At 43.4% G+C, this 15,494-nt stretch overlaps 1 protein-coding gene across 2 annotated transcripts in view; it reads right to left on the bottom strand.

Moving 5' to 3' along the window:
• lama1 (laminin, alpha 1) overlaps positions 1–15,494 on the bottom strand; it is a 361,123-nt gene that overhangs the window by 259,094 nt on the left and 86,535 nt on the right. For both annotated transcript variants that reach the window (XM_067978409.1, XM_067978414.1), the window contains exon 3: positions 14,699–14,811. In XM_067978409.1, coding sequence (XP_067834510.1) covers positions 14,699–14,811 — 113 coding nt within the window. The remainder of the gene's footprint in view (positions 1–14,698; positions 14,812–15,494) is intronic.

The raw sequence follows: 15,494 nt of genomic DNA, 5'->3' as shown, positions 1-15,494 counted from the left end.
GGCTCAGTATCAAACCAATTAGTCTTCCCAGTGGCTCCAATATGTCAAATATTTTGCTATCTCCCTACAAGGTTCATTGAGACTTGCTGGCTTCCACAGCTGATGTGAGCACTCGAGTATATACAATGGGAATAATTGATAGAGATTGAACCAGCTCATGGATTATGTCTATAAATCACTACTCCGTATATTGCACTCTTTGCAATTGTACAGAACTTGAAGAAAATATTGATGGACATATTTTTGGTCTGTTCAAGATGTAGCTGAGTCACTGTAGTATGCACAATGTGAATAGAAAATTAATTATTTTTACTACCTGATTGTGCGTGAAACAGTTTTGAATGGACCATAGCAGTGATTGCTTTATGAGCAGAACAAGTAAGGGATATTGGAAATTTTAACAACTCGTTAAAAATTAAACAAAACATGACAGACCTTTACCAGGAGGTACCTGGTTTTGCCCGATACAACAGATTACAGCATATCACATGGCCCTAAAGTGATTTTAGATATCACACTTCCATTACAAATTCTTTCAAACAGCATAAACACACAGATCCAAACTTCAAACATCTCACTGGGAGACAATTTTAATTTTAGTACAAAACAAATGGATTAAAAAAAGTGACTTAAATATATGAAAGAAAGGTTCGTTGTAAATTGTAAAATACACAAAACATTCCAATTATTCGCTTCTTTTATGAGCAAGAAACAGAGCACATCTTAACCAACATGCAAAAGCTGATATTAAACTCCTATCAAGAGCTAATACAAGTTCACGTTAATCATTTGGTGCAGAAGTGGTCAACCTTTCAAAGCTCGAGCCTGAATAAGAAACTGTATACTTACAAAGAGCTGACAAGTTTGTATTTACAGCAAAGATAGAGTCTGATTTTTCCCCAATGCAGGTACTAGTTCACAATAATGATAATTAATGATAATAAATAGCTTTCCTAGACTCAGGTTTACAACAGTGACTACACTTCAAAAGTAGTTCATTGGTTGTAAAGCGCTTTGGGACATCCTGAGGTCACGAAAGGCACTATATAAAATGCAAGGCTTTCTTTTTCTCTTGAGCAAAATAAAGATGAAATCTGAGTTCAGGGAGCTCAACAAGTAGATTAATTTAATATCCAAGTATTGTAAATAAATCACCAGTGAGTCACATAATAACCTCACCAACAATGCATATTTTAAAACTATCAAAACTCATAAATGGTGAGAATCTACCCACTCTGATAAAGCACATAACCAATCCAATCACAACGCTGAAATCAATCCTAAATGAACAAACTTCATCCTGTTACGCAAATTACAAAGGAAACAAGAAATCTCATTAGGCAAAGAGACAGACAACTTACTGGTCAATATTCTGTAAACGTTTTCTAACACTGACCTTGTCGCAGTTAATGGAAATAGGACGTTGGGTGTTGTGTGGGAGAAGTAATTCCTTCATTTAACTGGTCAGGTAGACAAGTATGATTGGCTGCTGCGGAGGCACAGTGCAGTGTGAGAGAGTTCTTTCATTTGTTCACTGCACTATGTGGCAGCCAACTGTCCTTGAACTCTCCCGCACTGGACTACTTGTCCGTGGCAGCCAAACATACTTGCATCTCTAAGGCGGTGAAATGCCACACACATGAACGAGCCTGCTTTCATCAGCTGCCAAAAGGCCAGTGAATCCTACATGTGTCCAGGGCAATGATTAGCGGCATAGAAACATAGAAAACAGGAGCAAGAGTAGGCCATTCGGCCCTTCGGGCCTGCTCCGCCATTCAAAATTATCATGGCTGGTAGTCCAACTCAGTACCCTGTTCCCGCTTTTTCCCCTTATCCCTTGATCCCTTTAGCATTAAGAAACATATCTACCTCCTCCTTGAATACATCGAATGACTTGGCCTCCACTGCCTTCCGTGGTAGAGAATTCCACAGGTTCACCACCCTCTGAGTGAAGAAGTTTCTCCTCATCTCAGTTCTAAATGGCATACCCCATATCCTGAGACTGCGATCCCTGGTTCTGGACTCCCCAGCCATCGGGAACATCCTCCCTGCATCTGGTCTGTCTAGTCCTGTTAGAATTTTATATGTTTCGATGAGATCACCTCTCATTCTTCTAAACTCTGGTGAATATAGGCCTAGTCGGCCCAATCTCTCCTCATACGTCAGTCCTGCCATCCCAGGAATCAGTCTGGTAAACCTTTGTTGCACTCTCTCCATGCCAAGGACATCCTTCCTCAGATAAGGAGACCAAAACTGCACACGATACTCCAGATGTGGTCTCACCAAGGCCCTGTACAACTGCAGTAAGACATCCCTGCTCCTGTACTCAAATCCTCTTGCAATCAACGCCAACATACCATTCGCCTTCCTAACTTCTTGCTGCGCCTGAATGCTCACTTTCAGCGACTGGTGTACAAGGACACCCAGGTCTCGTTGCACCTCCCCTTTTCCCAATCTATCACCATTTAGATAATTATCTGCCTTTCTGTTTTTACAACCAAAGTGGATAACCTCACATTTATCCACTTAATACTGCATCTGCCATGTTCTTGCCCACTCACCCAACTTGTCTAAATCACATTGGAGCCTCTTTGCATCCTCCTCACAGCTCACATTCTACCCCAGCTTTGTGTCGTCTGCAAACTTGGAAATGTTACATTCCGTTCCATCATCCAAATCATTGATATATATTGTGAATAGCTGGGGCCCAAGCACTGATCCCTGTGGTACCCCACTAGTCACTGCCTGTCACCTGGAAAAAGACCCGTTTATTCCTACTACTCTGTCTCCTGTCTGTCAACCAATTCTCAATCCATGCCAGTATATTCCCCCCAATCCCATGTGCTTTAATTTTGCACACTAACCTCTTGTGTGGGACCTTATCAAAAGCCTTCGAAAAATCCAACCACATCCACTGTTTTGCCCCTATCTATTCTACTAGTTACCTCCTCAAAAAACTCCAGTAGATTTGTGAAGCATGATTTCCCTTTCATAAACCCATGCTGACTTTGTCCAATCCCATTAATGCCTTCCAAGTGTTCTGTTATCACATCCTTTATAATAGACTCCAGCATTTTCCCCACTACTGATGTTAGGCTAACTGGTCTGTAATTCCCTGTTTTTTCTCTCCCTCCTTTTTTAAATAGTGGGGTTACATTTGCCACCCTCCAATCTGTAGGAACTGTTCCAGAGTCCATAGAATTTTGGAAGATGACCACCAATGCATCCACTATTTCCAGGGCCACTTCCTTTAGTACTCTGGGATGTAGATTATCAGGCCCTGGGGATTTGTCAGCCTTTAGCCCCATTAATTTCCCTAGCACTATTTTTTTACTAATACTGATTTCCTTCAGTTCCTCCCTCTCACTAGACCTGTGGTTCCCTAACATTTCCGGGAGGTTCGAACAGGACAAATTTCAAGTCGGACAAATCCAATCCGGCCAATTACCACCCCATCAGTCTACTCTCAATCATCAACAAAGTGATGGAAGGTGTCGTCGACAGTGCTATCAAGCGGCACTTACTCACCAATAACCTGCTCACCGATGCTCAGTTTGGGTTCCGCCAGGACCACTCGGCTCCAGACCTCATTACAGCCTTGGTCCAAACATGAACAAAAGAGCTGAATTCCAGAGGTGAGGTGAGAGTGACTGCCCTTGACATCAAGGCAGCATTTGACCGAGTGTGGCACCAACGACCCCAAGTAAAATTGAAGTCAATGGGAATCGGGGAAAACTCTCCAGTGGCTGGAGTCATACCTAGCACAAAGGAAGATGGTAGTGGTTATTGGAGGCCAATCATCTCAGCCCCAGGACATTGCTGCAGGAGTTCCTCAGGGCAGTGTCCTAGGCACAACCATCTTCAGCTGCTTCATCAATGACCTTCCCTCCATCATAAGGTCAGAAATGGGAATGTTTGCTGATGATTGCACAGTGTTCAGTTCCATTCGCAACCCCTCAAATAATGAAGCAGTCCGAGCCCTCATGCAGCAAGATCTGGACAACATCCAGGCTTGGGTTCATAAGTGGCAGGTAACATTTGCGCCAGACAAGTGCCAGGCAATGACCATCTCCAACAAGAGAGAGTATAACCACCTCCCCTTGACATTCAACGGCATTACCATCACCGAATCCACCACCATCAACATCCTGGGGGTCACCATTGACCAGAAACTTAACTGGACCAGCCATATAAATACTGTGGCGACAAGAGCAGGTCAGAGGCTGGGTATTCTGCAGCGAGTGACTCACCTCCTGACTCCCCAAAGCCTTTCCACCATCTACAAGGCACAAGTCAGGAGCGTGATGGAATACTCTCCACTTGCTTGGATGAGTGCAGCTCCAACAACACTCAAGAAGCTCGACACCATCCAGGACAAAACAGCCCGCTTGATTGGCACCCAATCCACCACCCTAAACATTCACTCCCTTCACCACCGGCGCACTGTGGCTGCAGTGTGTGCCATCCACAGGATGCACTGCAGCAACTCGCCAAGGCTTCTTTGACAGCACCTCACAAACCCACGACCTCTACCACCTAGAAGAACAAGAGCAGCAGGCACATGTGAACAACACCACCTGCACGTTCCCCTCCAAGTCACACACCATCCCGATTTGGAAATATATCGCCGTTCCTTCATCGTCGCTGGGTCAAAATCCTGGAATTCCCTTCCTAACAGCACTGTGGGAGAACCTTCGCCACACGGACTGCAGTGGTTCAAGAAGGCGGCTCACCACCACCTTCTCAAGGGCAATTAGGGATGGGCAATAAATGCTGGCCTTGCCAGCGACGCCCACATCCCATGAACAAATGAAAAAAAAGGTTATTTGTGTCCTCCTTTGTGAAGACAGAACCAAATTATGTGTTTAAATCGTTCTGCCATTGCTTTGTTCCCCATTATAATTTCCCCCATTTCTGACTGTAAGAGACCTACATTTGTCTTCACTAATGAACCAGCTCCCTGATGTTTCATCCATTAATGGAATGGCACTTCAGCATTGAAGAATTGCATATGACTCATAAGATGCTGATAGTATATCACTGATTTCTTGCAATGTAAATACTGAGGAGACCGAAGCGGGTGACTCTTATGAAGGACAAAATGTAAGAAAACCAAATCTAGAAGCACATTTGCGTCTATACTTTGTACCTCAGGTAGGCTAAAGTCAAGATCCAGATTTGCATCTGCCCAGAAAGTAGTCCAAGGTCTGCAGCATTTTGTTACACTAGGCAGGAGAGCCAAATTCACATCGGCAGGATCAGTGCACTGGCTGTGCATACCAGGTAGCCACTGAATTTCTCAGCAGCACTGCAAATGCAATGCACAATGAATAACTACAACAATAACTTGCATTTATATACCGTCTTTAATGTAGTAAAAAGTCCCAAGGCGCTTCACAGGAGCGATTATCAAACAAAATTTGACATCGAGCCATATAAGGAGATATTAGGACAGATGACCAAAAGCTTGGTCAGAGGTAGGTTTTAAGGAGCATCTTAAAGGAGGAGAGAGAGATAGAGAGGCGGAGAGGTTTAGGGAGGGAATTCCAGAGCATAAGGCCCAGACGGTGGAGCGATGAAAATCAGGAATGCCCAAGAGACCAGAATTGGAAGAAGCGCAGAGATCTCGGAGGGTTGTAGGGATGGAGGAGGTTCCACAGATAGGGAGGGGCGAGGCCATGGAGGGATTTGAAAACAAGAATGAGAATTTCACTGCCCAACTGTCTATGCTGAGAACAGTACTTTTAAACAGCTGTGTTGTGGTGCACTGACAAAGGATCAATTTAAATAGCTTACAATAATATGGAGATGCAGCAAAGAATTGCAAGAGTGTTACCGAACCACTGCCTTTTGGACATCTCACACCAGTAGCACAAACAAGTTCCAATTTGAGCTGGAGGCTTGATGGTAAGTTTCTTATACTGAAGCATGGCTCAACTCTGCAGTGGGTAAAAGTCACCACACTGAGGACCCTCAGTAACAGGGACATGTTGGCAGAAGTACATCCCTCTAGTGTCAGAAACTGCAGCAGTTTCCATGCTGAAGTATCAGCACAATCCCAATATGAAATTTACAATCAGAAGGAGTCGTGGACTGATCCCCAGTCCGTGCTAAGTTTGCAGGCATGATTTAGCAGAGTTTCCTGGTTTAGCAGAGTATCCTGCTCCTGACTGCTATCTAGTGACTCCTGCGGAAAGTACTTGTGTGTGGATGTTGGGTGTGGACATAATCAGATCCGTTGAGTATGACAGCCATCGTGATCGTGTAGCCTACTGACATTCACTACCACATGTGAAGGGCTGCCACTTGGATAAAGGAAGAAAATTGGAGGTGGTGGGGGGGGGGGTGGGGGGAGTTCTGCATGTGTATAGTTAAAGTGTAAACCAAATTTCTCAACATATGAGGCTATTTAGTCAAATTTAACATACAGCAGTTAAACCACTCTCACGCAGTGTCACATGCAACGACAACTCAACTTGCAAGAACATGTTGAGTCTTTAGCAATCGTGTTACAGGGTCGGAATTTCCAGAATGAAAGATCCCCATTAAAATGCTGAGCGTAACCCCTTCTCCCGATAAATAAATCTCCGTCACTCTCCCCCAACTTTAAAATAAAAACAAGTCAAAGACACTTTTGGTTTGAACCTGCGGTCACTTTAACGCCAACGGCAACCAGCTTGTCACGGACTGAGCTTCTAGTTCAACATTAACATGCTGTGCACACTCAACACCAGCACAGCAAATGTGTCATTTAACTGTTTCTTAACCCCTGGCAACCTCTGTTAACCTAAAACCTGGTTCACAGAAAATGAATCTGCAATTAGACTTCACATCTAAACAGCTTCTTTCACGTACTTGACAAAAAGCAGCAATGCGTAAAGCCATTCAGGACTGGCTAAAGCAATTAGAAAACATGCTGAGTGAAAACAAAAGGAACAGCAGCAAACACCAACCAGGAACCTGTGAAAAAACAGTTGGGGGGGTCAAGAGGAAACAGTGAGTTTGCGACAGGAAAGAAGTCGTGAGATGTACAAATATCTTTCCAGAACCCATTTAGCTAATTACCGTGGGAGGATGAGAATCAAAGCTCCCTTTCTAGCATTCTTTCCTGTTCGCCCACTTACTATCAAACATGTTTTAAACAATGTAAACAGTCTTGTGTAAGTATCTTGTCAGTACCAAAAGGCCGTCCACTATAATCCCATTAAAATCTGTAACACCACCTTGTTTCACCGAAGACGCAAGGCAGTGTGTATTTCAAGATGTTTCAGAGCCTGAATTCAATTAAGACTACTTAGGCATACTTTTTCTGAATGGTATCCACTGGTTCTTTTCACACAAGTAAGTTTTTATCATACAAAATACATCAACTAGGACTAATTTCAGTGAGGTCACAGAGTTAAAGGCATCGCAACAGCTTTAAAATTTATTGCCAAATGGCACGTTATCAATAATAAAGTGACTGAATAAGTACTGAGTAGAGGAGGAGTGTCTGTGATTGTGTCATTATGAGGTTTGCATTCAGTATAGTACATAGGCACATGCAGTGTTTCAAGATCTGCAGTAGTTGAATTCTGGCCTCTTGCACATCCCCGATCTACTGTGTGAGGCAAAGGAGGAGATTGCGGGGGCTCTGACACATATATTCAGAACCTCTCTGGCCACAGGGGATGTGCCAGAGGACTGGAGAACCGCTAATGTAATACCATTATTCAAGAAGGGGAGTAGGGAAAAACCGGGGAACTACAGGCCAGTGAGCCTAACATCAGTGGTAGGAAAATTATTGGAAAAAATTCTGAAGGACAAAATTAGTCTCCACTTGGAGAAGCAAGGATTAATCAGGGATAGTCAACATGGCTTTGTCAAGGGAAGATCATGTCTGACTAATTTGATTGAATTTTTTGAGGGGGTGACTAGGCGTGTGGATGAGGGTAATGCAGTGGATGTGGTATACATGGATTTCAGTAAGGCCTTCGATAAAGTCCCCCACAGGAGACTGGTCAAGAAGGTACGAGCCCATGGAATCCAGGGTGCCTTGGCACTTTGGATACAAAACTGGCTTAGTGGCAGAAGGCAGAGGGTGATGGTCGAAGGTTGTTTTTGTGACTGGAAGCCTGTGGCCAGTGGGGTACCACAGGGATCGGTGCTGGGTCCCTTGCTGTTTGTGGTCTACATTAATGACTTGGATATGAATGTAAAAGGTATGATCAGTAAGTTCGCTGATGATACAAAGATTGGTAGGGTGGTAAATAGTGAGGAGGATAGCCTCAGTCTGCAGGACGATATAGATGGGTTGGTCAGATGGGCGGAACAGTGGCAAATGGAATTTAACCCGGAAAAGTGCGAGGTGATGCACTTTGGAGGGACTAACAAGGCAAGGGAATACACAATGAATGGGAGGACCCTAGGCAAGACAGAAGGTCAGAGGGATCTTGGTGTGCAAGTTCACAGATCCCTGAAGGCGGCGGAACAGGTAGATAAGGTGGTAAAGAAGGCATATGGGATACTTGCCTTTATTAGCCGAGGCATAGAATATAAGAGCAAGGAGGTTATGATGGAGCTGTATAAAACACTGGTTAGGCCACAGCTGGAGTACTGTGTGCAGTTCTGGTCGCCACACTACAGGAAGGATGTGATCGCTTTGGAGAGGGTGCAGAGGAGATTCACCAGGATGTTACCAGGGCTGGAGCGCTTCAGCTATGAAGAGAGACTGGGAAGATTGGGTTTGTTTTCCTTGGAGCAGAGGAGGCTGAGGGGGGACATGATTGAGGTGTACAAAATTATGAGGGGCACAGATAGGATGGATACGAAGGAGCTTTTTCCCTTCATTGAGGGTTCTATAACAAGGGGACATAGATTCAAGGTAAAAGGCGGGAGGTTTAGAGGGGATTTGAGAAAGAACTTTTTCACCCAGAGGGTGGTTGGAGTCTGGAACTCACTGCCTGAAAGGGTTGTGGAGGCAGGAACCCTCACAACATTCAAGAAGCATTTGGATGAGCACTTGAAATGCCATAGCATACAAGGCTACGGACCAAATGCTGGAATATGGGATTAGAGTAGACAGGGCTGATGGCCGGCGCGGACACGATGGGCCGAAGGGCCTCTATCCGTGCTGTATGACTCTATGACTCTATGACTCTATGATCTCCATCGCCCCACCAATGGCAGCCGTGCCTTCAGCTGCCTAAGCCTTAAGTTCTGGAATTCCCTCCCTAAACCTCTCCGCCTCTCTACCTCTCTCTCCTCCTTTAAGACGCTCCTTAAAACCTACCTCTTTGACCAAGTTTTTGGTCACCTAATATCTCCTTATATGGCTCGGTGTTAAATTTCGTTTGATAACGCTTCTGTGAAGCTCCTCAGGACATTTTACTATGTCAGAGGAGCTACATAAATGCAAGTTGTTGTTGTTGCTGTGGTACCCCTGGGGCCGATTTTCACTTTTTAGCAGCTGATGGGTGGCTGGCTGGCGCAACCCTCCAATCAAGTGGGCGAGGAGGTCCCAGCCATTTTGAGCGTGGGCCTCATTTACAATCTCGCCCACAAACTGCACGCTCCGAACGGGCGCCTTGCTGCAGCTCACCAATTCTGGACCGGCGCAATATCAGGCAGCACGGACAGCTGACCCACAGGTAGGTCCTGTGAGGGACCTATGAGGCACCTCGGGACATTTTACTACGTTAAAGGTGCTATATAAATGCAAGTTGTTGTTGTTGCTGTTGTACTCCTGGGGCCGGTTTTCACTTTTTGGCAGCCAATTGGCGGAAAGCGCCAGCCAGCTACCCATCAAGTAGATGAGAAGGCCCCAGTCATTTTGAGTCTGGGCCACCCACAGAGGGCTGTGGATGCTGAGTCATTGAGTATATTCAAGGCTGAGATACAGATTTTTTGACTCTAGGGGAATCAATGGATATGGGGATCGGGCAGGAAAGTGGAGTTGAGGTTGAAGATCAGCAATGATCTTATTGAATGGCGGAGCAGGCTCGAGGGGTCGTATGGCCTACTCCTGCTCCTATTTCTTCTGTTCTTCTGTCCTGGTCAGGGAAGGGGGGGGAGGTGAGGGAGGAAGGCAAACGTAGAGTGGGGGAGGGGTGATTGCTGCTCCTCCAGGCTCCACGAAAATATAATCCAGAAACATTTCCAAGTCAATTTTGGAACAGCCAGCAGTGGTCCTCGGACACACGGGCAGAGCATGTGTGGCGCATGCTCTGCCCATGTGTCCCTCAAAATTGTAATCACGGTGCCAACTACGTCATAGGACCCCGATCTGCATAATCAAGAAGCTTACCGCCTGAAACAGGCAGGCAATTTGGCCGCCCAAGTGAAGGGCCCTTTAAAAATGGCGGCAGCCAGATTGTCGTCGTTAACAGGGCAGTAAGTCTACTGACCAAACAGGGGTCCTGCTCCTGATTGCTATTCAGTGAAAATGCATGTGTGTGAATATTGGGTGAGAACATGAATGGACCTGGCTGTAATGCCGTCAATGACCAAATAGTTCCTACTGTTAGCTCAACCCACCAATACAGACCAATGAGATGTCTTTCAACTCAGTGGCCTGTACAGGCCTTCCTCAGTCATGCAGGTGGTACAATGACCAGAAACAAAATTTGCAACAATTCCCATTTCAACCTGCATCACTCCCAGATGAACCAACTTACAAAAATTGGTATTAGCAATATTTATTTTAATATATATATTCAACACTTCATACAAAACGTTCAGGTTGCAACAATCTCTTGCTTTTTGAAAAATCAAATCGAGAATGATTACACCAGTTATAGAAGAAGTACAAAGGTCAGATACTCAGTTGAGATATTTCTCACTAGTCGGCAGTGAATACTACTTTGATCAGCCTGCTGGTAGGCGTCACAATTCAATGCCTGTTTCATTTTAATAACTAAACGACTATCATGGGCACACATCAAAGCCCACATGTAATTGGACACGTAGCCCATTATTAACAAGGCCTTCAGGCACTCTCATCAGTTCTGTTATGTTCATTGCTGTTCAAAGTCTTTTCAAGTACTGTCTGAAGGACCATCTCAACTTTCTGCATTTGTGGCAAGATAAAGCATGTTAGATAGTTCCATCAGAATTGTGCACTCCAGCTTTACATATTACAGACTGTATTATCTTTAAATGTTTCTAATTGAAAGCATTTTTATAATATTATGGTGTCCAGTTCTGTGTTTGAACGACTGCATTTGGTGTAGTCACTCGGACACATCCATCGAATGAAATTCCCAGAAAAGGGAAGATTCACTAAATGATACCGCAAGCAGCTATTGAGGTCTAAAGTATAACATAATTTAAAAGTGCATTGGATTAGTATTTAAAAAGGAGGATTTTTTTTAAAATGTGGCAATGGACAGGTTTTTTTTTAAATAGGAGATAGCTCTGGTTGAAGAGCTAGCACCAGTACAAGCTTGATGGGCCAAATGGCCTCCTACTGTGCTACAATGAACATATGGAGAAAAGCAGGATAATGGCAATGAAAGGTGGGCCATGGGGAGTTAATCAACCACTCAGCTCCAAGGATTGGTGCCTCTTACCTTCCTGGTGATAGCCGAGAGTGGGTTCCACTAGTCTGTTTACACTGATGTGGTGTGTCTGATGACATGCTTGCATTGGAGGCAAGTCCATTGAACAAGGTAGCTGTAAGAAGATGGTTTAAAACAAGCATAGAAAATAGGAGGGCAAAGGTCCACATCTCTGTGAGGAAAATAACTTACAGGAACCCAAGAGGCCATTGAAAAAAAAGTGCTGAGGCATTGGAATAGTGAAAAACACTAAGATTCAAGAGACAGGTTGTCCTAGTATAAACATACTAAGACCTGATAATGGGGAAAGGCTACATAAAAGACCAAAACATTAAACAATCTTTGGTGGTTTCTCAGAGTCAGCAAAGTGGGATGGTTTACGACCATGAGATAAGACCAATGGTGCTTATGTACAGAACAATGCAGTCGAATAATATAAAGATAGGGCATGCTCACTCCCAAAAGTTAAGAGCTCTCAAGACAGTTGAAAGTCCATTGCCACAGGCAGTCTGCAAAGGTCAGGTCTGATCTACCTGGACCGGTCAGGTTGTATTGATTGCTTGTCATTAATATAATCTGTAGATAGATATATTATAACTATAATACTGTTGAATGTAATGTTGAAGACAGCTGTAGTGCAACTCTGTTGTAAGTCAATCTATTGAACTTGCTATCTTATAACCATTTGGGTTAGAATCAAACGGAAATTATTGTTGATGGATTAGCAACCCATAGTTGCGACAGTAATGGGAGAAATCTGCTAACAGCAGAGTACAATTTTCCAGCATACAATGTAAACAGAGTGCAGTTGGAGCACTTAGTGGCAACATTGCAGTAAAAATCATTCTGCAATATAAATTGGTAAAAGGTTGGTGTTATACAAGTCTCAGACCAGTAGATGTACAATGTGAGGCTCAACTGGTAGACCTGATTTATGTGGACAGTTGCACCTCGCATTGAGCTCAATGACAAACGATGTGTGGGTCTGCTCTTTCCTATTATTAGAAAGAGTCCGTACTAAGCTTGAAAAGTTCACAAGGCACTTTTAAGATGGGACTTTGCATCTGGTTTGGGTTATACTACATGCAAAGCCTAAGTGATGTGAGAGTCAGATAGCCTCCTGACTCTCGTTATACTGCACATCCAAAACTACTCTGCATAAACACAAAAGTGCTCATATAACAGCACTGTAATGCACTGCCTGCACCTCAAACTGCCAATGGTAAATTAAAAGATCTCCCAGTGTTTTGAAATAGTTGCCTGCAAAGGAATCAGACATATCTCTGTCTATTGTTAAAGGTTTTGTGTGTATCTGTATTGTTATATTGTATGTCTAGAATCGTACAATGTAATATTGTAATAAGACTGTAAGGTTGCTGATTGGTGCATGTTAATCATGCAAGTTAATCAGGAAATACTGTGGTATCTTAAAAGCACGTTGATATTTAAACATTTATTCTTAACTTTCAATTTTAATAACCTTTTTCTATTGCACAGACAGGTATCGATCTCTTCATGCCTAACCCATAATCACTTTCCTTGAGCCCGGCACTTGTTAAGTTCCTGACCTGGTCAGCCTGACCCTGACTTACTGCCCTGCAGAAGTGGTCTGTCCATGCATCCTAATGTCACCTGACCTCTCTGTCCAACTCAACCCCAAGTGGTATACACAATAGCTGCAGGCACCATGCTACCTCTCCCTAGCCAACACCTCTAGCCCAACTTTAATTATTTATTTTGTTCTTGTTGTCTCTTCCTTTTCTTTCCAGTGTCAGGCAGCGTGAAATTTGGCAGAGTGAGTTTCTGCTGCAGGTTTTTCTTCGCTTTTAGCCTTTCTAGAACTTCTGTCACATTTATATTGGTCAATTAATTCGCTTATCTCTGTTTGGAGAGAACATGTTGCTCATGTCTTCCCTTCTGAACATTGGGAGGAAGTAATTATTCAGAATATTTACTATTTTGTATTCATCCTCTCTTTCGTGCGTTTGCCTCATCCATGACTGCCCTCTTATTGTTGTAATGTTGAAATAATTTTACATTGTTGTGTTTAGCCTCTGCTGATGTGCTTTATTCTAGGTTCCTCTTTGCCCCTCTGGGCAACCTTTCCACGAGTTTCTGTGTTTTCTTATATTTATCCCAGTGACCCTTTCCCCTTTCACCCTGCAGGATTTCGAGAGGTAGTTTTTCCTCCTTATATCACTTTTCATTTGTTTGTTACCATCCATGGAGCCAGCGTGCAATCGTGCCTGGACAAGATAAAACTTAAGATGATTGGTAATGGTATTGGTAACCTGTAGCTCGTCAATCAAACAATTAAAAGTACAACAGGTAAGCCCCCTTCATGTTGTCTGAAATATACAAGAAACCAGCCAGTGTTGCACAAGAACATAAATTGAAGTATTGGCAATTTCTGAGACACAACTGACAGAACACTTGATAATAATAAAAAAATAGAAGCTACAAGAACATTGCAACAGAAAGATTTCAAACCCATCATCACCGTGGGTCTGAAAATATTCTGTGAGAGAACAATCTGCCATTCTGTTAAAATATCAGTGTCAGTACTCTCGAGTCAGAGTCAGAAGGTCATGGGTTCAAGCCCCATTCCAGAGACTTGAGCACATAATCTAGGCCGACACTTCAGTGCAGTACTGAGGGAGTGCTTCACTGTCAGAGGTAATGCCTTTCAGATAAAATGTTAAACTGAGGCCTCGATCGCCCCCTCAGGTAGATATAAAAAATCCCATGTCACTATTCAAAGTCGAGCAATGGAGTTGTCTCGGTGTCCTGACCAACATTATCTGAACAGATTATCTCATTGCTGTGACCTAGCTGTGACATTCCCCTAAATTAGAACAGTAACTACATTCCAAAAGTACTTAATTTGCAGTGAAGCATATTGGGATGTCCTGACAACATGAAAGGCACTATATAAATTCAAGTTCCTTCTTCTTTCTTAACAGAACACAGTGATGATACCACCACTGTAACAACACTAGGGTACAGTTTGTTTTTTTTGCCAAACATAAAACATAAATTTCTTAAGTGTGGTTAACATTTTGCCCAAGAATCGATTGAAATGTCAGTGTTGAAGAGGTCCATTTAAAGCATTTGTGTAGTAAAAAAGATGCGTGTAAAGAGATTTATTCATTTCTCCTCACCTGTCTCAGGTCCAGGGTAATTGTTACCCAGTGATACTTCCTGCCATTCTGGATACTAGGACTCTGCCACCAATTGTTGGTTCCATCTATAGCACTCGTTATCGGATGTTGTTCTACAGATACAGACACAAAGAAAGAGAAGCGTTTATTTTTCCTTCGAATTGTCTACCTCCTTCCTCAGTCTGTCTTTCCCCCTTCCTCGCCTTCATTTGTGTTGCTCATTCCAATTGAGAATATGTCACTGTTCTGATGAAATGGTAGATAGTTACACATTAAGGGGAATTTTAACACCCGGGCTATAGGCAGGCAGGACACAAGGCCCACCCGCCTGATATTAATGGCAGAGCCTCATTTACACCGAGTCTACAGCACAGAAACAGGCCATTCGGCCCAACTGGTCTATGCCGGCGTTTATGCTCCCCATAAGCTTCCTCCCACCCTTCATCAAAAACTACCACCATATCCTTCTATTCCTTTCTCCCTTATATACTTATCTAGCTTCCCCTTAAATGCATCTATACTATTTGCCTCAGCTACTCCTTGTGGTAGCAAGTTCCACATTCTTACCACTCTTTAGATAAAGAAGCTTCTCCTGAATTCCCTATTGGATTTATTAGTGACTATTTTATATTTATGACCTCTAGTTTTGAACTCCCCCACAAGTGGAAACATTTTCTCTACATCTACCCTATCAAAACGTTTCATTATCTTAAAGACCTCTATCAGGTCACTCTTCAGCCTTCTCTTTTCTAGAGAAAAGAGCCCCAGCCTGTTTAGCCTTTCCTGATAAGTATAT

The sequence above is a fragment of the Heptranchias perlo genome, chromosome 3, assembly GCF_035084215.1.
Source record: "Heptranchias perlo isolate sHepPer1 chromosome 3, sHepPer1.hap1, whole genome shotgun sequence".
In the NCBI taxonomy this organism is placed as follows: Eukaryota; Metazoa; Chordata; class Chondrichthyes; order Hexanchiformes; family Hexanchidae; genus Heptranchias; species Heptranchias perlo.
Note: the sequence above shows the minus strand (reverse complement) of the source record. Positions and strands in the feature narration are given on the sequence as shown.